Source organism: Triturus cristatus, chromosome 7 (assembly GCF_964204655.1).
Source record: "Triturus cristatus chromosome 7, aTriCri1.1, whole genome shotgun sequence".
Classification (NCBI taxonomy): Eukaryota; Metazoa; Chordata; class Amphibia; order Caudata; family Salamandridae; genus Triturus; species Triturus cristatus.
Window position 1 is genome coordinate 948998178 of NC_140590.1, and position 19692 is coordinate 949017869.

The 19692-nt window shown below is 42.2% G+C and overlaps 1 protein-coding gene across 6 annotated transcripts in view; it reads left to right on the plus strand.

Annotated features, from left to right (window-relative positions):
* The window catches only part of MYOT (myotilin), a 476183-nt gene that overhangs the window by 170793 nt on the left and 285698 nt on the right, over window positions 1-19692 (plus strand). For all 6 annotated transcript variants that reach the window (XM_085617966.1, XM_085617971.1, XM_085617967.1 and 3 more), the window contains 2 exons: window positions 7353-7406; window positions 15931-16072. In XM_085617966.1, coding sequence (XP_085474092.1) covers window positions 7353-7406; window positions 15931-16072 — 196 coding nt within the window. The remainder of the gene's footprint in view (window positions 1-7352; window positions 7407-15930; window positions 16073-19692) is intronic.

Consider the following 19692-nt stretch of genomic DNA (forward strand, 5'->3'; position numbering starts at 1 on the left):
ACTGGGCTCATGACACTCAAGTAGGGCCGCAATCTGCTGAGATGACTGATCTATTGAACAACTTAAACATCACTCAACAGATCTCTTCAGCCACACATATAAAAGGGCATATTCTCGACCAAATCTGGACCATCAACTTGGTGGTATCCGCAATATCCATCGCACCTTGTCTATGGTCAGACCGCCATCTGATAAAATTCACCTTAAAGAACCCTATCACCAGTAAAATTCCCACCAATAGGGGGGACTAGCAAGAAAATTGAATGCTATTGATATAAACGACTTCCATACCACACTGGCTAACACAGCTCCCTACTCCAATATCTGATGTCAGTCTCCAGGAGGCAACCATCTCAGCTTGGCTCTTTGCAGCCAGCAATAAACACGCCCCACTTAAAAAACTTAGACTAACACGCCGGTTCGAGGGTCGGAGGTGGTTCTCCCCTGAATTACAACTACAAAAACTCACCCTCCGTCAATTGGAAAGTGTAGACTGAATTACTTACCAGAAGAGAAAATCACTTACCTAACAGCTATGAGGGAATATAAAAAGGCGATTCTCACAGCTAAAGCATCTCACTTTTCCTCTAGAATCTTAACCTCTAACAACAAAACCAAGGAAATATTCGCAATTGTAGACGAACTGTCTAACCCAGATAGAGTTCTAAGTAAGCCCACACCGGGCAGGCCCTCTGCAACTCTCTGAACAATTTTTTTATTGATAAAATCATCTCCATTAAAGAGAGCATCCCCACACATACTCCTCAAGAAATCTTCCCTCCGATGCCCACAAATCCCTACTCCCTTGAATCCTTCCCGCCCATCGACACCCAGACCTTTCATGATCTGCTATCAAAAGTCAGATCTGGGATCTCCCATGGATCATTGTCCCCCACATATTTTAAAAGCTGCTTTCACCACTTCACCGGAACCTGTTCTGGCCTTCTTGAACAATTGCTTATCTCAGGATAGTGTCCCTAAAGCCTTCAAAGAGGCAATAGTGGTCCCCCTTTTGAAGAAACCTGGGGCTGATCCCCAAACACGGTCAAACCACCGCCAGATCTCCCTGCTCCCATACTTAGCTAAGGTGCTGGAGGCACATGTGGCGAAATGTCTGTCCAGCTTCTTGGAACAATCCAAAATCCTTGACCCACACCAAGCTGGATTTCGCCCAGCTCACTCTACGGAAACGGTGATCGTAGCAGTACTGGACTCCGTACGGGAAAAGGCTGACAGAGGTACTCCACAGGTCCTTGTGCTGTTAGACCTCTCGGCCACCTTTGACGTGGTCGACCATGGTATATTGGTCGACCGTGTCAGAGAGGCTGGCATTCAGGGCCCAGCCCTTAGCTAGATCGACTCCTTCCTGAATGACCGCTCCCAGGCAGTCCAGTGCGGCCAGTTTACAGCCCCTAAATTAAAAACTACGTGTGGGTTCCCACAGGGCTTGTCTCTCTCCCTGTACCTGTTTAACCTTTACCTTCTCCCGCTGATTAGATCTCTGAAGGAAAGGAAAGTGATTACCTTTAATTATGCCAACGACCTTCAAATATTGTTCAATATTGACAACTCTCCCCAGTTTATATCTGAGTTTGTCTACCATGCAATTCATTCGGCACTGGATGGACCACAACCACCGAAAATTAAATCCAGGCAAGACAGAACTAGTCCTGACGGGTGGTAGTCGCAATTTGTGGGGCCCACACTACTGACCAGACGATTTAGGACCACTCCCAATTCCTTCCTCCTCAGTAAAAAGCTTAGGGGTCACTATAAACAATGACCTCTCCTTAAAAACCCATGTTGGCTCTGTGATCTCTATCTGCTTCTCTCAGCTGCAGAAAATTAGGAAGATAAGCAGGGTAACTCACCCAAGCAGCTCTGATCCAGGTTGTGATAGCCATGGTCTTATCACGACTAGACTACGCCAACGCAATCTACCTGGGTATGCCGCTTGGCCTTACAAAACGGCTACAGCTGATGCAGAACCAAGCGGTAAGACTGATTCACAAACAGCCCAGATGGCTACATGCCTCCCCTCTCTTAATGAAGCTGCACTGGCTTCCGATTTCCCAATGCTGCGCTTTAAAAATCGGCTGCCTGGTGTTTAAATCCCTGAACGACCGGTGCCCCAATTTCATAGATAGCCTCATCTCACACTACACCCCCTCACGCAACCTTCTCTCGGCTCATCTTCAACTTCTGACTGTTCCGACTTTCAAGTTGAAGCGCCAAGGGGGCTGTAGGATCGCAATTCTGGCACCTAGATTGTGGAATTCCATCCCCCTGGAAATCAGGTCAAAAACTGATCTATTGAGATTCAGGAAATCCCATAAAACTTGGCTGTTCGCCCAAGACTATGAATAACTTCTCCAGTTCGGCAGCTCCTATTATTAGCGCCAAGATACCAACTGGTGTACGAGCGCTTTACAAAACCATTTTAACATAGCATAACATAACATTAGAATGATACTAGCAAACCAATAACAATTTATATATAGCACATATAAATAATAGCTGTTATTATTAGAAAAAATATTTTTTCGAAAGTGAAAATGAGATGCTTTAATTTTATCCTTGTATTCTTTTCACTCCCAAGTTAAAACTCAATAAAATATCCAGATGTTAACCCATCCTTGCCCCTGAACTTCTCTCCAAGCTCTATCTACCAATAGGAGACTTTCTTATATCCTAGGGCAAACATTTGGACTCAAGGCCTGGAAAAGGGGCAGGGCAGGTCAAACTGGCAGGGTGGTCTGCTGCTGCCCTGTCATCAATGAGCCTACTCCTTAACTTATTTCAGTTCTGGTGTTTGCAGAGACGTTTTAATCAATGGGCAAAGTGGACTATTTCCCAGTGCCCCCACATTCCAAGTGACCTCTGAGAATGTGAACTTTTGTCTTTGACCTCTGTTTATTTTATTTCTCTGTCTAAACCTCGGTGTCTCTCTGTATATCCCTGTTAGAAATTGGGACTCTAGTTGGCAGAGGTTTGCACCCTATCCACGTACGGCCCACAATCCTAGTTAGGGTAAGCTGGATACACACTTTAAATTAGCCCGTGCTCACCCTCTGGTAGCTTGGCACAGAGCAGGCAGGCTTAACTTAAGAGGCAATGTGTAAAGTATTTGTGCAACACACACACAGTAACACAATGAAAACACCACAAAAAGACTCCACACAAGTTTAGACAAATGGAGAATATTTATCTGAGTAAATCAAACCCAATAAAAAAATCCAATCAGTAGAACTCGAGATATGAATTTTTAAAGAAGAAATGCAAAAACAGAAGTAAATTGTCTAAAAGGTTACTTGAGGTTGCGAGGGGTTGGGTTAAATCCAAAGTTCAGGACGACCTCGATGGAGGGCAGTCCGGCTACAAAACTGACGCAGGTCCCACTGAAAAGGTACCTTGGAAGGAGAAAAGTGTCAACCTAGAGGGCACTATGCATCGATCTTTTTTATGTAGTTACGTAGCTGCATCTTCATCGAGATCCACTGAGATGCAGGCATTGTGTTGTTGTCAAGTCGCGCCAAATGTGATCATTAGGCCGCGCAGGTTGTCTGTAGAACTGCTGTCATCGAAGAGCAGTGCATCAGTTCTGACCGGTGTAAAGGTGACGATGCGTCCGTTTTGTAGCAAAAAAACTGCAAAACCCACGTCTGAGGCCCAGGACTGGAAGGGGCACCTCAGGCTAGGGTAGGACTCAAAGATGGCAGAGTCCAGCAGCACCAGCAGAATTGCAGGAAGTCTTTTGTGTCCCGGAGACTTCAGAGTACAGAAGGCAGGCCAGCATGCCCTTGGAGTCACCCTGGGTTCAAGTGAGATGGGTCCAGTCCTTGTTTATAACAGAGCAGAGATCAAAAGGCAGCAGGGCAGCTCAGCAAAGCAGTAAAGTAGGTTTTCAGAACAGTCAGTCCAGGCAAAGTGGCAATCCTTACACCACAGCAGTCTTTAAGCCTGCAGAGTTCTTCCCAGGTCCAGTAATGTACTTTCTTGGTAGGGTCACAGCCCCAGTACTTCTACCCAAATGTGCCTTTGTAGTAGAGGGTGACTTCAAAGCAGCTCCTTGAAGTGCATAGATCCCCTTTCATCCCAGTCCTTCCTGCCAGGCTATCTGTGGGGGGTAATCAGCTCTCTGTGTGGGACAAAGGACACTGTCTATTCAGATGTAAGTGTTAGCTTCTACTCCCACTTCCTGCCCAGGAAGCCTATCAGAATGCAGATGAATGGAGAGGAGTCCTCTGTCACACCCTCCCTTTCTGTGTTTGTGGCTGTCTTGCGGGAATGCACAAAGTGTAGTTGTCACCCAGCCCAGACGTGTATTGGAGACAGGCTGCAGGCACAGAGCTAACTTAAGAGCAGAGAAATTTCAACTTTCTAAAAGTGGCATTTCTAAAAATAGTAATGTCAAATCCAACTTTACCACTGAAGAGGATTAATCATTACCATTGCAAAGATATGAAACCTGCTTTAGCTACTCCTTTCTAATCCGGAATTACAGTGTAAAATTGTTTTAAGGAATTACCAATGCTACCCTATGAGCGGAGTAGGCCTCACAATAGTGAAAAACAAATGCAGCTGTTTGTCACTACCCGGACATGTAAAACTTAAAAGTACATGTCCTACCTTTTACTTACACAGCACCCTGTCCTTAGGGCTACCAAGGCCTACCTTAGGGGAGGCCTATGTGTACAAAAAGTGAGTTTACGGCTTGCCAAGTGGTTTTAAATGCCAAGTTGAAGTGGCAGTAAACTGCAAACACAGGCCTTGAATTAGCAGGCCTGAGAAAGGTTTGAAAGGTTACTTGTGTGGGTGGCACAATCATTGCTGCATGCCTATTTGTAGCATTTAGATTACAGGCCCTAGGTATATGGTATTCCACTTTACAAGGGACTTATTAGCAAGCTAAATATGCCAATGAAGTGTATACCAATGTCACCATGTATAGGGGAGAAGCACATGCCCTTTAGCACTGGTTAGAAGTGGTAAAGTGCTCAGAGTCCTATGGCTAACAAAAAGATACAGCAAAAAGTGAAGGTAAGCAGGCAAAAAGTTGGGGGAAGACCACCCTAAGGATGACCGGTCTAAAAATCCCTAGTTTTACCTCTGTCTCTCTAACCCCTGACTTTGGAAGGATTGACTGGGTCCAGGGTAAGACATATTTCATCTATTTTTGTGTGACCCTATTAAAGTTTAACATATAATTTAGTATTGTTTGGCATCAGGGACTGAATTAGCAGGAAATTGGTAATACAATAAAAAATGTGTTTGCCCTCCATGTTGCTTCTGTCCAACTCATGCCCTCCGTTTTGCTTCCTCCTCCATCCTCCATGTTTGTTTCCCACCCCCTCCCCCTCTGTGTTGCTTATGCCCCTCGCACCCTCCATGTTGCTTATGCCTCTGTGTTGCTTCCCCGGACCCACACACTATGTTGCTTCCAGTCCCCGTTCCATCCAACCAATCCTGTTGCTGCCCTGCAATCCGCTTAAAAAAATGCTTTCATGTGTTTTTTTTCTTTTTAGTTACCGATCCAATTAAAAAAAAAAACAGCATCACCATTTTGTATGTACGCACATACATGTTGCTCGCACCTACAAAACAAGTCTTGTCAAAGGCTTTTTAAAATTCTTTAGCCATGCTGCACAGCCTCTGGGATGCTGCTGGCAGTTTGTCTAAAAACCATAGACAAGCCAGGAGGTTCCAAAGGCGTTCCAATGCTTGTTGTTCAAATACCAAGTTGTATTCCGTCAGAGTACGAGAGGCTGACGCTCACACATTTTGTTGGGAGTGAGCTGGTTGATGCAATAATGATGACACCAACTGAAGGTCACTTTCGTTAGGAGGGTGTGAAAGGAAATTAATAAATGTGCAAGTGACTGAAAAATACTCTTTCAGTTTAGTGATAAAGTCACACAACCCTCAACAGTAAAAGGAAGGCCGAACAAACGCGCAGCTTAGATAGGTACAGACTTAAATTTGTGGTAAATACGTCACTTCTGGTTTTGGGACATAGCAACTTTAAATATAAAACATTTTGTCTAGATATTTTTGAAATCTACCTTAGTGATTTAATGTGTTTGATGTACTATGCCGACTCCAGGCGTTTTAGGTTAGTTTTCTTTGCTCACTGTTAGAATAGGTTTTGTTCATGTAGATGTTTCCAGAAGGTCTTCCAGAGAATTTCTAGTGTTTATTGTAATCTGTCAGACTTTAAATGAAGGGATTCATACACCTCTACACCTAGCAAGTGCACTACCTACACTGTACAACAAACAGGAGAGGAAAGCTGAAAACAGCGCGCTCCACTGCAAGACCAGATTATATTTGAAAGGGAATCCAACTATTCGGAATATCTAGGAGTATTAGCAAACACTTAACAGGTTCATTCATTAAATGCAATTAACTAGATGTTTATATTTTTTCGTTTTTTAAGAGTTTTAGACTCTAGTAAATTATGTCTTCATTTAAAGTATTTATGCGGTTTTGAATAATATAAAACGTTACTGGTGTGGATTGATTTTTTTCATTTGAACTTAAATTTTGACTGATTACTTCACCCCCTCAGTAAAACTCACAGATCAAAGGGGCGGACTAACACATAAAGCTATTTCCATATTACTTGATGAAGTTCTTATGTACAGTACTGTGACGCCCTGCTAATTACAGAACATGCTATGGAAACTTACTCTAACGTAATATAACATTGAAAAACATAGCATATGAGTAGCTTCTTTATGGGTGGTATGTCATTGGATTAGGGCACTTTGCCCTCATTTGCGATACTGTACAATACCCTCTTTTCGTACTCAGTGTTGTTCGTGTAAATAGGGATAAAGTGCATCGAAAGAGATTGCCAATAGGCATGCATCAGACCTCATCAGTTTGTGTTAACATCAAATAACAATATTATATTTTCAGCAATAATTTAATGTCGTCTACAGTATATAACACTGAAATATTTTGGGCAAATTTATTTTCTTGGTTTTTATACTTTACAGATTGATAATATAACCTAAAGTGTGAAAAATGAGACGACTCTCTGTTCTCCCCTCTATAGCCTTCAATATCAAAAAATGGAATGCTGCCAATGTATTACATGTGTTCCAAATAAATTGTAAGGAAGATGCTCTCAATATATATATATATATATATATATATATATATATATATATATGTGTATAGGGCTCTTGATGGTGAAATAGCTGAGATTTGTGAACAGTGATGGATTTATTTTAATCAACCTTTCTCCTTTAACGCATGTTTGAGCCTGTCAAGCAACCTAGATTTTCAATCTGAGCAGGGATGCAAATCTTTAAGAAGCTAATAAACGCATGTTCGCTTTTCCACAGGTGCTGAGTCCACCTGCAGCTCATTCATCTTGCATTGCTCCCGTGTTTACTAAGGTAAGACTTGCGCATCAAAACGTAGCATATAACCACCATGATATGGGCTTTTTGTGATCAAAGAAATCTGGCTCAGCTGGAGGGCCTGTTGCAACCATGCTCCCAACCGCAGATGTGCAGTTCAAACGTTCTACTCGTATTTTTGTATAGATGATGGCTCCAGTCAGCTTGTCATATTGGTTCTTAGTTTTAATCTGACAGTTGTTAGCTGTGTCCTGGGATATCACGTGTGTGACACGTCGGCAGCGTTGATAGTGAGCCGCACCTCGTTTGTTCAGTAGTTTCTTGACTTGGAACCTTATACATAGTCCTAAAAGCCTCCAAAATCTCACAGCTTCATTGAAAAACAAAGAGTTGAGGTGCCACCGACTATATAGCCCTAGAAAGGGAAGGAACCCGATTTTGTAGGAACATTTTGGCTGCTCCTTTCTCTACTTCACACTACATCTGCCCTAAGGAGTTGGGCCTAACTTATTTGAGTGACTACATTCGCATCAAGCCTCCTTTATCATGGCTATCTGTCTGGCAGTTGGAGGAAGCATCACTCACAAGGGACTTCACTGCCTGGCCTGTGATAAGGGTCTATCTATCCCATGGTTGGCCTATGTTAAAAAATCATTTGACGGGATGGGTTCAACTCACATTTTCTCAGACTCATTGTCCCACAATGTCCCCGGCAGAAAGTATGTGCAGGCTTTATTACTAGTTCAGATACCAGCAGATTGGCTGAGAGTTGAGATCTCGAAACCAACAGATGCACGCGGCTTGCATCTAAATCCTTCGACCACTCCCACTGGCTATCTGTGGAATACTAATATGAATCAGTTACGTTCCCTACTGTTTCGCTTCAGAGCAGATACTATTAAATATTCCCTCTGTTTCCCTCTTGGGTTGAACAGTACAAGCTTGACTCTAGAGCCTCCCCATGTAATGGTGTCCCCAATCAGACAATGTTACACTTTCGCTTCTTCTGTGATTTTTATAAAAGTTACTCAAAGAATATGTTAATCCCTTTTATAAGGCTCGGTAATCTTTGGCACTGTATCCAGGCCCATTACTATTTACAACACTATTTGATGAAGAGACTTGTATCTGTGTAGGTTCATTACTTTGTGCAGCTGTACATTTACGGGGCACAATAAATTGTGGTGAACTTAGATTTTTAGTGCTTTTACCCATTTTTTATAGAAATTGGTTGTCTTTGGCATATATTTTATAAATCTCCAAAAGTATTATGATTTTTTTTTATAGCCATGCTGTTAATACTGTTGTACTGTATGTATATTGCCCACCTGCTGCTATGTATAGTTCTTATCTTGATTAACTGCTTTTTATATAGTGTGTGTGATTTTTAACTGCTACGGATTGTCATGTCACTTTCATGGATGTTCATCACATCCGAATAAACATTTTTTGATTCAGATTCTTATTGAGAAAACAAAGAGTTACTGAAATTGAGAAACAAAAGGGCCACTCCAACACATCCAACTGCTCATGGTCAAAACAGAAGAGAGCAAAGGGATACACGTTGCTTTCTAGAAATACTATTTGGACTGTAGCAAATTTCAGCATCATAGTAGACTGCCAATCCAAGGAGTGAACAGTGAGACTTGCATGTCTGATTAAAGGTCACACCCACCTATTGTAGCTTCCAGAAGGTGATGGCAGATAAAAGGTACAGGCTAATACTCCAACATGTGGGCATCAATAGCTGCTAGAGTCTAGAAACCTATATTTAACCCTGGGAATGATTGGATGATGCCTTCAGCACTGTAGCACCAGGAAAGGTGCACATGTTTCTAAATTGATTCAAATGTAAATATTTCATCTGGAATTTCAAACTTCTGCAGTTGCAGTTATCAGCTTTGGGAAAGTCCAGTGCTGGACCACCCTACCAAAAGACACATCGCCGTAGAGTAATCTTTCAATTAATTTAATGGCTTTCTGAGCTGTGAAGTTGAATCTGGAGTTGGTCTAGATTTTTTAGTCCCATGCCCTATTGTGACTTCCTCCTTAATCAGGGACTTTACGAAAGATGTATCCAATACTGTTGATACCAAAGTACCTAGAGCCCTATTGGTTGGCTTCCTGTGTGATACTAAAGAGATGCAAATTAACTCTGAGGATACAGAAGTTTACCTAGTGTTCTGGACAAGTTTCTGTTAAATGGACATCTATCATTGGGAGCCTGGTGGCATCTAACCGGTGGAAGTCAGGGTAATGCCAAAAAACCTCTAGCAGTCCTTACCTCTCCACAACAAAATCCTTTGTCAGCGCTCTGGACTGTGCGCATTTCCAGGTTTTTAGCCTCCTTACCTGCACGCGATCCCGAGCGCCTTCCGCTCATCGCTCTCCTCCATTGCCGGCTGGTCACTGGAGCGGGGACGGGCGAGGTCACCATCTTGGACGCTCTGGGGTTGGCGGTGCAGTCTCTTGGTCCCTCCCCCCCTGGCAAGTATATCTGGTGCCTGGCTACTCCTATGGCCAGCTTTGACTGACGTCACTAATCTCCCGACGCGACTACCGGGAGCAACGATCACCTGCCTGCTGCTTTTTAAATTGGAACCCTGTCAGTTCCTTTGTCAGCGCTCTGGACTGTGCGCATTTCCAGGTTTTTAGCCTCCTTACCTGCACGCGATCCCGAGCGCCTTCCGCTCATCGCTCTCCTCCATTGCCGGCTGGTCACTGGAGCGGGAACGGGCGAGGTCGCCATCTTGGACGCTCTGGGGTTGGCGGTGCAGTCTCTTGATCCCTCCACCCCCTGCCACGCCCACAATTTGTTGCGGGCGCAGCCTATATCATGGCATTATTTCCTCGGCAGCGCAGCGGTCGAGCACAGCGGGCACGACGAAGGCGCGCCGAAGTTGCGCCTAAGTTAAGCCCTTCGGTGCCCGTCCGCGACGGGCCGGGACCTGGGGCCATCGACTCTGCGTCTCTGCAGGCTTACACCTCTGCTCAATTGCACTCCTATACAGTTGCTCTACCAATTACATCCTCACTACAGCAACATCTTGATATGCTTGGTATTTCTGTTCCCGACTCCTCTCTCTCGTCTGATTTCCCCACTCCGCCCATGGCCCCTTCTTCTTTGGTGGGGTGCTCTCCCACTACTTATCTTTCCCCCTCTTCCAATATCGCTTCTGCCTGTCTTCTTAACACTCGTTCGGCTGTTAGACATCAACTGGAATTATTTAACCTTTTGCACACTGAGTCCCTTGATTTTTTGTTTCTCACTGAAACTTGGTTCTCGTCTGATTCCCTCCCTGATGTCCTCGCCATTCTCCCTACTTCCTACTATGCCCTTCGTTCGGATCGCCCTGACGGTAAGATGGGTGGGGGTGTGGCCATGATTGTTCGCTCCAGCTTACAGTTTCAGCTTCTTCCCCATTCTTCTATATCTAATGTGGATTTTTTGGTAGCCCGTTCACTCAACCTCCCTGTTCCCCTCACGGTTGTCCTCATGTATCGCCCCCCTCAATATATGCCCTTGTTTGTAGCCACCCTACAGGAACTTCTTGCCACACTTGTGGTTAATAATTCTTCGGTTCTCCTGCTGGGTGACTTCAATTTTTGGCCGGGTGACCCTAAGGAGGATTTGTCTTCCAAAGATTTCTCGGCTACTCTCCAGTGTCTCAATTTTCACGCTCATGTCACTGCTCCTACCCATGTCCAGGGTCATATACTTGACCAAATCTGGTCTCTAAATTGCACTCTTTTCCCTCCTAGTATCTCTCCCTGTTCTTGGTCTGATCACTCCCTTATTTCTTTCTCTATCACTCTTGGTGCTCCTGATAGACCCTCTCTACCCAAAAATCTTTTGCACGCAATTGGAATCGGGTTGACTTAAATTCCCTTTCTCTTGCTTCTTCTACCCCTGATCTCTCTGAGCTCTCCCTGGATTCACAAGCTGAAGCGCTTAGCACCTGGCTGTACTCCTCCTGCGACCAGGTTGCTCCGCTTAGAAAAACCAAGGCCGTTCGTCCTTATGACGCTCATAAATGGTTTAATACTGATCTCAAAGCTCTGAAATTGGATTTGAGACGCTCTGAGCGTCATTGGAGGCGTAATTACTGCCCCGCTCTCCGGGTTCGATATAAACATCCCCTAAACGAATATAAGCGAGCCGTCCTTTTGGCAAAAACCAATTATTTTTCTGAGAAAGTGGCCCTTTCTGCTAACAAATCCAGGGAATTCTTCTCTCTGGTCAACGATCTGGCGTTTTCGGCCCGTACCAATCCCAGTCTTATCCCCTCTCAGGACCTCTGCTCTTCTCTCAATGACTTTTTCATTGAGAAGATCGCCAAGATTAAATCTAATATTCCTTTGCTTCCCCTTCTTCCTCCTACTCCTCCTCCGTTGGTACTCTTTTCTTTTGATTCCTTCCCTCCTATTTCTTTAGACACATTTCTCACCTTGCTTATTAAGATTAAGTCTGGCTCTCTGGCCGACTGTGCCCCTGCCTGTATCTTGAGAGCTTTATTTACCAACTGTCCTTCTCCCCCCCTTTCTTTCTTAAATGCCTCTCTTGCCTTGGGCTCAGTCCCTTCTTTTTTTAAATCTGCTATTGTTTTGCCCATTCTTAAAAAGCCTGGCTTAGACCCTTCTCTACCTTCTAATTTCAGGCCTATCTCCCTTCTTCCCTATCTTGGCAAGATTTTAGAAAGTTATGTCACCTCTTGCCTTTCTGCTTATATTGAGGAGAACCATCTTTTGGCCTCCCATCAAGCAGGTTTTCGCCGAGGCCATTCTTCTCGACCGTGTCAGCGCAGTGGGGATTTGCGGCCCTGCATTCTCTTGGCTTGCTTCCTTTCTTTCAGGTCGTTCTCAGGCAGTTCATTTGTCTGGTTTCTCTGCCCCCATCCGCTCGGTTTCTTGTGGGGTTCCTCAAGGATCCTCTCTTTCCCCTTTGCTTTTCAATCTTTACATCTATCCTCTTATCACAGCTCTTCTCGACCTGGGGTCTCTGTGTATAATTACGCAGATGACCTCCAGCTTGTTTTCGACCTTTCATCTTCATCTCTGTCTCTTTCGAAATTCCACTCTACACTGGTCTTTATTTCTGAATGGATGAGTTCTAACCATCTCAAACTTAACCCGGACAAGACCGAGTTGGTCCTGACGGGTGGCTCTTCCAGCCCTTGGTCTTCTGCCTTTTGGCCTTCTATCTTTGGATCATTTCCTACTCCCGTTTCCTCAGTCAGAACTTTGGGCATTCTGGTCAGCCATGATCTGTCCATGCACGCTCAAATTAGTTCTGTTGTTTCTTCTTGTTTTTTATCTCTTCGGCTTATCCGAAAGATCTCCCGTTTCTTCTCTTCAGATGCACTTAAAATTATTGTTATGGCTTTGATCACCTCTCGCCTTGATTACGGGAATAGCTTGTACGTGGGCATTCCAGCTTACGAAACACACCGCTTGCAAGCTATCCAGAACCAGGCTGCCCGTCTCATTTTCCATCTTTCTAAAACTCATCACATTACCCCCGTGCTTAAGTCTCTCCACTGGCTTCCTGTTTCTCAGCGGTCTCTTTTCAAAATGGGTTGTCTTGTTTTTTTGGCTCTTGCCCGTTCTGCTCCTGCTTTTATCTGTTCTCTTATTTCCTTTCACACCCCTGCTCGCACTCTTCGCTCTTCTACTTTGGCCCTCCTTAATGTTCCTCGCTTCCGTAAATCCAGAACTGGAGGCACACGTTTTTCCGTCTTGGCCCCCCGTTTCTGGAATAGTCTTCCCCTTTCTATGCGATCCATCCCTATTTACTCTCATTTTCGCAAAGCACTGAAAACTTTTCTGTTTTCCCAGGCGTACCCCTGTTAACTCCCTCGGGCTACCCTTGTGACTGTTGGTCTCAGCTACCAGCGCCAGGAAGCCGCTTGGCCACAGTGCGCTTTATCAAATTCTTTCTTCTTCTTCTTCTTCATCATATCTTGTGGCAATGGGGCCACACTGCCATCCGCTCTTGTACAGGATTTTATTTGGTTCCACATTGTTGGCTGAAAGCACCCAGCTATTGATAATGCCACCCTATGACACCTTTACTTCTGATAGTTATGCCAGTCTTTTCTAGTTGTTGACTGACAGCACCATGCTATTCATAAGGGATTGTTTATAAGTCCCAGGTCATCATTTAAAAACCTTTATTTTTCAATATATGTTAAGTATAGGAGAGGTTCTTCCAGGCAGAATGCCCATGCATTGGTCTGTTTTTGGCCCAGTTTGCTTCATAATTATCTTTTACTTAACCAGGATATTTTCTGAATCTCCAAGGAAAAGGCTAAAGCGTATGTGAGGCTTTGACCAAATCATTTAACAGTTTAGAAGACCAGGGATTTGTGTTTTTGTGTTTCTCAAAATGGGAGCCACGACTTGCTGTGTAGGTTCCATCTCACCATTCCTTCCACTTCTGTTTTGTTGATAGTACCCCTTTTTTCAAGATCTGGAGATGGAACAGGATCTACATTCTGTATCAGAATCCTTTGATACATATGTAGGATCTGCAGACCTAACTTACAAGTAAAGCCACCCTCTCCGGAGCTATATACGTCTACAATTGGTTTATGATCTTTTTGAGGTTTCTTGTTGTTGAAGGTTTGCATCTTGCTGCAAGCCACCTATCCACCAACCTTTTCAAGTTTAAACATTATTTGGGTTGGGTGCTGGTCTCACATGCACATTTCGTGGCAGTTCTCAGGATTTTGTTTCTCATGACTATAAACAAACTGGACGCATATAACCCCAATCATGCAGGTGTTGGGGTCTGCCATGAGGGGTGGATGCTTGCTATTTCTCAGCTTCACACCCCAGATAAGTCTATCTTTATTTGTATTATCATACACCTTGTCAATTTGCTCACTATTATGATAAATAGTTTGCAACAGCGACATTCACACTTAAAATCATAGATCATGTGCGGTGCATACTGTGTAGGGGAAACTTTTGCCTTCTCATTTTACTTGATCTCATGTTGGCTTTTAATATATTTGTTCTTATTAAACTATTCTCCATCCTGGAACATCACGTGTTCTCACAGCAAAGTCGTGAGTTAGTTTTTCTCTTTTCTAATCATACATTCTCAGGTGGTCAAATCTAGCAGTCACTTCTCTGAGAGTACTGACAATTTATGTGTTTTACATCAGAAATCTATATCGGTGCCCAACATTTTCAATTTGTATCTTGAGCCTTTGAGTTCTCTTTTTTATGGGACCCGGAGTTTTCCTAAACCATTATGTGGCTGCAACTGAAACATATTCAAAAACACCCTCCATAATTGACGTCATCACCTTTAGGCACTGCCCTCACCAAATTCAAAATTTAGAAGGCTGTCACCTTCCTACTGCCCAGCCCCCTGAAAATAGAATTAATTACCTTTACATCAAAACAAATGAAAAAATTGGACAGATTACTTCTTTAACTCCTACAGTAAAATTTCTTGGCTTCACTTTAGACTCCTCTCTTTCCATGGCTCCCCACAATAACAAAATATGCAAAAGCAGTACATTTCACCTTCACTGCCTCTAAAGAATTCTTCTTATATCACCTGTCCAATTAAGGATAGTTTGTCATAAATTGTTCATATCATGATTGGACTTTAGTAATGCCATTCTAGCCAGGGGTCTTTGCACCATGCTCAACCCACTTACGGTTGTCTTACACTCCACAGCCATACTGTTGACCAACAGAAAATTCAACTGCATTATGCAAATCCTTTCCAACTTACTTTGGCTGCCGGTTGATGCACAAATCAAATCTAAAATTGCAATTGAGTATCTTGCCTGCAAAGATCTGCACCTTAATAAGCCTTGTTAATTTGTCAGTCTACCCTGTTTCTGTCTGTGGACAAAGAGGACTAAGAATCAGGGACTCTGTGCATTGGAGGGTCTAAATTCAGAAGCACCCCCGCACAACAACAGTTTTTTTCTGGAGAAGCAACTACTTTCTATACTCTTTCATCAGATTTGAGGGTCAAACCTTTGTCACTTAAAGCTCAGATGTTCCTGGTTTACAAGACTTAGGAATTGCTTTCCCTTTAATTGTGTGTATCTACTAATTTTCTCTTTCCCTTTCTATGCATTAGTATTAATCAGAATTTTCTTTTGTTCTTATATACAGCACCTATTGCTTTCTTAGTTCTGTAGTGCTATCTAAAACTGTTTACTAAATAAATACATTTTCCAGAAAATGTATCAGTCCATTTATTTGCAGTGTACGTTTTTCTTTAAATTTAACAGTATACACTATGTTCAAATATGTAGTTGTAATGCTCTTTTCAGTAAAATGCTAAATGATTTGTGAGGGTAGTTGCTGCACAGTGATGGCTCTTGATGGGTTGTTTTTAAATAGTGAAATGGTACAGCATTTAAAAGAAATTGTCATACACAATAATTAATATTTTCCCTCTCAATTTACTTACCAAAACGAAATATTTGATTGTAAAAAGTGTGCTTTGCAACAGAAGAACAAATTGCTTAGCACGTTATTGTTGTTGATGATATTTTTGTGCAGTCACCATAAATTGTTGTTCCTGCAGTGTCTCCAAGACGTAAGTACCTCAAAAGGTCAATTAGTGGTCTTTGAATGTCGCATCCGTGCAAAATCCCCCTTTCAAGTCAATTGGTACAGAGAGCATCATCCGATCATCGATTCTGCAGACTTCCGAATACTACGAAAAAGTATGTCATGTTTTCTTATCTTTTTTGTCAATCTAACTTCTTTATTACTTTTTTCAAAATTAGACAAATCAACCAAATGCCATCACATAAACATAAATTTCTGATGATACATAAAAAATAAGCAAAATAGTAATAGAGAAGAAACAAAAGAAAAAAGATTTCAAGTACCACATTTACACACATGGTTGGTCGATCGACACTTCAATAACTCCTGTAGAGTACTGTTACGGTATAAATGTTAAAATAACTGCTAGTGCGATGCTTGAAAGTTTACATTCTTTTATTGCTTTCCATGGGAAACAAATGACTGTACCAATTTTGAGGTCATGCTAGAAACGAAAAATATAAAAAGGTTTCATTTTCGTAGTGAAATGGGGCATGTTTACCTATCATAGTGAGGCTGATCTGCACTGTGCTCTCAATGTATTATCTCAAGATGGCCTGGTTAAAGTTTGAATATTACAAACACTTGAAATATAGTTTTCTCCACATAGTTTGGAAGAGAAAAATGATTAGACTTATGACCTGTCAGTTTCTCTGCTGCGAATACTAACGGTTAAAAGCAATCTTGAAGGAATTTTTATAACTACTAAGAATTTGGCTGGATATGGATATAAAAAAGGTTGACCTACCACGTCTATCAGAGCTATAGAGGGGATGATTTTGCTGTTTTGAATTCCTTGTTAGACTCTGTAGAAGAAAAGCATGGGTTTTGATATGAGCTGTAATATAACGAGGAACAAACTGAATCTGAATACGCCTCTAACCTGGTAATGTACTTCACAGCGGAAAAGTGGAAAAACATATAGTCTCCATTGTAATTGTAAAAGCAGATAAAATAGGGTGAAATGAATCTGCTAAAAGTTTACCTTGACATAAATGCGTTCGTCCATACACTAAAAGTGATATAAACCATGGATATGGACTAGCTTTGATTTAGTGTAAAATTCAGCGATATGGCCTATGATGCACTCTGAATGTAGGAACAACATAGAGAGCATCTTGTCCCTCATTCATCAGCTCTCACTCCATACCAATGCAGGGCATTTCGTCCTACAGACATTAACACACAACTGTGCCAAAATCTTTCATGCCCAGGGACGATATTTAGATGCCCATAGACCGGGAGGAGAAATAGTGTAATTCTCAATCATCAGAATTATTAAAGTAAGTCAATCCGAGATACCTTGGTATTCTTTATTAAGCACAATTCCGTGCCTTTTTTTTTTAAACTGCCTATACTCCGAAAACAATAAGACTATGCAAAATTTGTCTTTAGGCCTGCAGAGCAGAATGTCTCCTCAATTCATAAGGGTTGGGATTTTGTCAGTAGTAGGTTCACAAAGAGAAGTAACATGATGGCAAAAGATTGCTATTTTACCAAAGTTGTTGAAGCAACGGATTGCTTCTAGAGCAAAATAATATGATGAAGGTACTATGGCACCACTAGTCGTGGCATCATAGATGCGCAGCCTCCTGTAGCTGCGCAGTTTCCCTGAGTAAACACCTTATTGATATATGGTGCTGCCAGTCATACCTTGTATTCTTTTAATCTAGCTAGGGTTAGATGCCCTTTTCGCTCTGGTAGTGTCTGTCACTAAAATCAATTGAACTTCAACAGTTTAGAATAATTTAAGATTTCATACTGATGAACGTAATTGCTCTTAAATGCTTCCAGGCCTTGTCACATTTTATCAAGTATTCATTTCATCATTGTAATTGTTAATGGTTTTGTGTGAATTAATTGTTACTTGAGTGTTGGCAACAGTATGTTTTTTAACTTCAAGAACAGTGAAGGTCAATGTGTGTTGTATATCATATTTCCTTTTTAAAAATGTTTGCATGTATTTGTGTTTTTAAATGTATAACCAGATGAGTGAAATGGTTTTGAGTTACCAATCAATAAACCTTGATTGATTGATTATTGGCTAGTCAAGGCATCACCTCACAACTCTCTAAAAGACTCCAGGTCTTTCAGAATGCAGCTGCCAAACTCACTCTCAAACTCCCACTCGACAGTCATATATACAAACACCTCAAAGATCTACATTGGCTCCCTATTCACACATATGTTATCTTCAAGCTGCTCAAACATACCTACAAAGCACTACCCAAACAAGGTCCTGCATCTTTGACGGCTGCATCAACTTCCACACCGACCAGACACCTCCACTTGGCCAACCCAATGCTTACTTAAGTCCCTCACATGCGAAGAACCAGAGCGTGAGGCTGCACCTTTTCCTATCTGGCTTCTAAAGCCTCGAACAACCTCCCCTTACACATCAGAGCCTCCAGCTCCATCTTACGATTTTGCAAGAAACGGTAAACCTGGCTATTCCCATAGGCCCCTTCTCAGGTGCCAGGATTACCCTCCCAGGTAATATGCACACCATATAAATTATCATAAGGTAGCATGGAACCATATGACCAGTAACACTAACAAAAACTGCTCTGTTATCGCAGGAAGAGCAACAACATGCCACATAGTACCTGAAATCATTACAGGGCCATGGGAGAAGAGTTTGGGATTGCAAAGTAGAATCAACGGACATATGTTACACCACAAAACACATACACATTTGTTTTTAATTCACTCTTCCCAGAGGGTCCTAAAATGGAGGTACACTTACAAGTCTTTCTCTAATTCCCCTCTAAATCTCCTCTATAGTTCTATATTTCTTTTATTTCTGCACCATGTTCTCTAAAGTAGTTTAAAAAAGGAAGTGCCCACATGAAGACTTCAAGATAAAGGGAAGCATTTTAAGGGGAAACAATCAATGTGTCCTGCCACAAACTGCAGTAGCATATTACAGTGTAAGTGCAGAAAAAATCAAAACCCCATTATTGAAGCTGACTGATGAACTACATTTTTATTTTGCACAATGCGCTTTAGTTTCTCTTATAGCTGATGTAAACATGCAATATTAGAGAGACTTGTTTTGCCAAGCATGATTTTCTATATTCACAAAATATCCCTTACAATCATGATTCCTTGGAGATCCTATAGTTTTTTTGTTTGCTTAACACTGGTCCAGCCCACTACCAGCTCAACATGTTGGGTAGTGAACAGTCCTCACAAGCAGCTTAGAAAAGTAAAGTGCAGGTACTTTGCCTACACTTACGTTCTCAATACTTTCCATAATCGGAGCTTCAACTGTAAGCAATGCTTTGCTGCCTTTTGGCTAGGTCCACGCTATAGAAATAGCACGTACATACAAACAAACATACATACAGGTAACATAGGAGTATATGTACCATAGGAAAAGTGTGTCAATCGTCAACATAGTCATCAGAGGCCACGATTTATTCCTGTTCACTCTATCAAATGTTGAATATGAACCCATAAACACCAAATGTATACTGCCAGACCTGGCTTCAGTAAATTTACTTACAATTAAATATAAATTCAGAGATTGTTCGATGGTGCTTTCCCCGGCCTGAATCCATATGGGATATCAGAAAGTGTCTGAGATTGCTCTGCCCCCTCTTGAAGTTGAGATGGTATCACCATCGATCAGTCTCTGAATTTATACTTAATTGTAAATAAATTTACTGTAGCCATGCCTTGTATGTGAACCATGTGGAGGGTTATTTCTTACGTGAATGCTTTGATCAGCCAT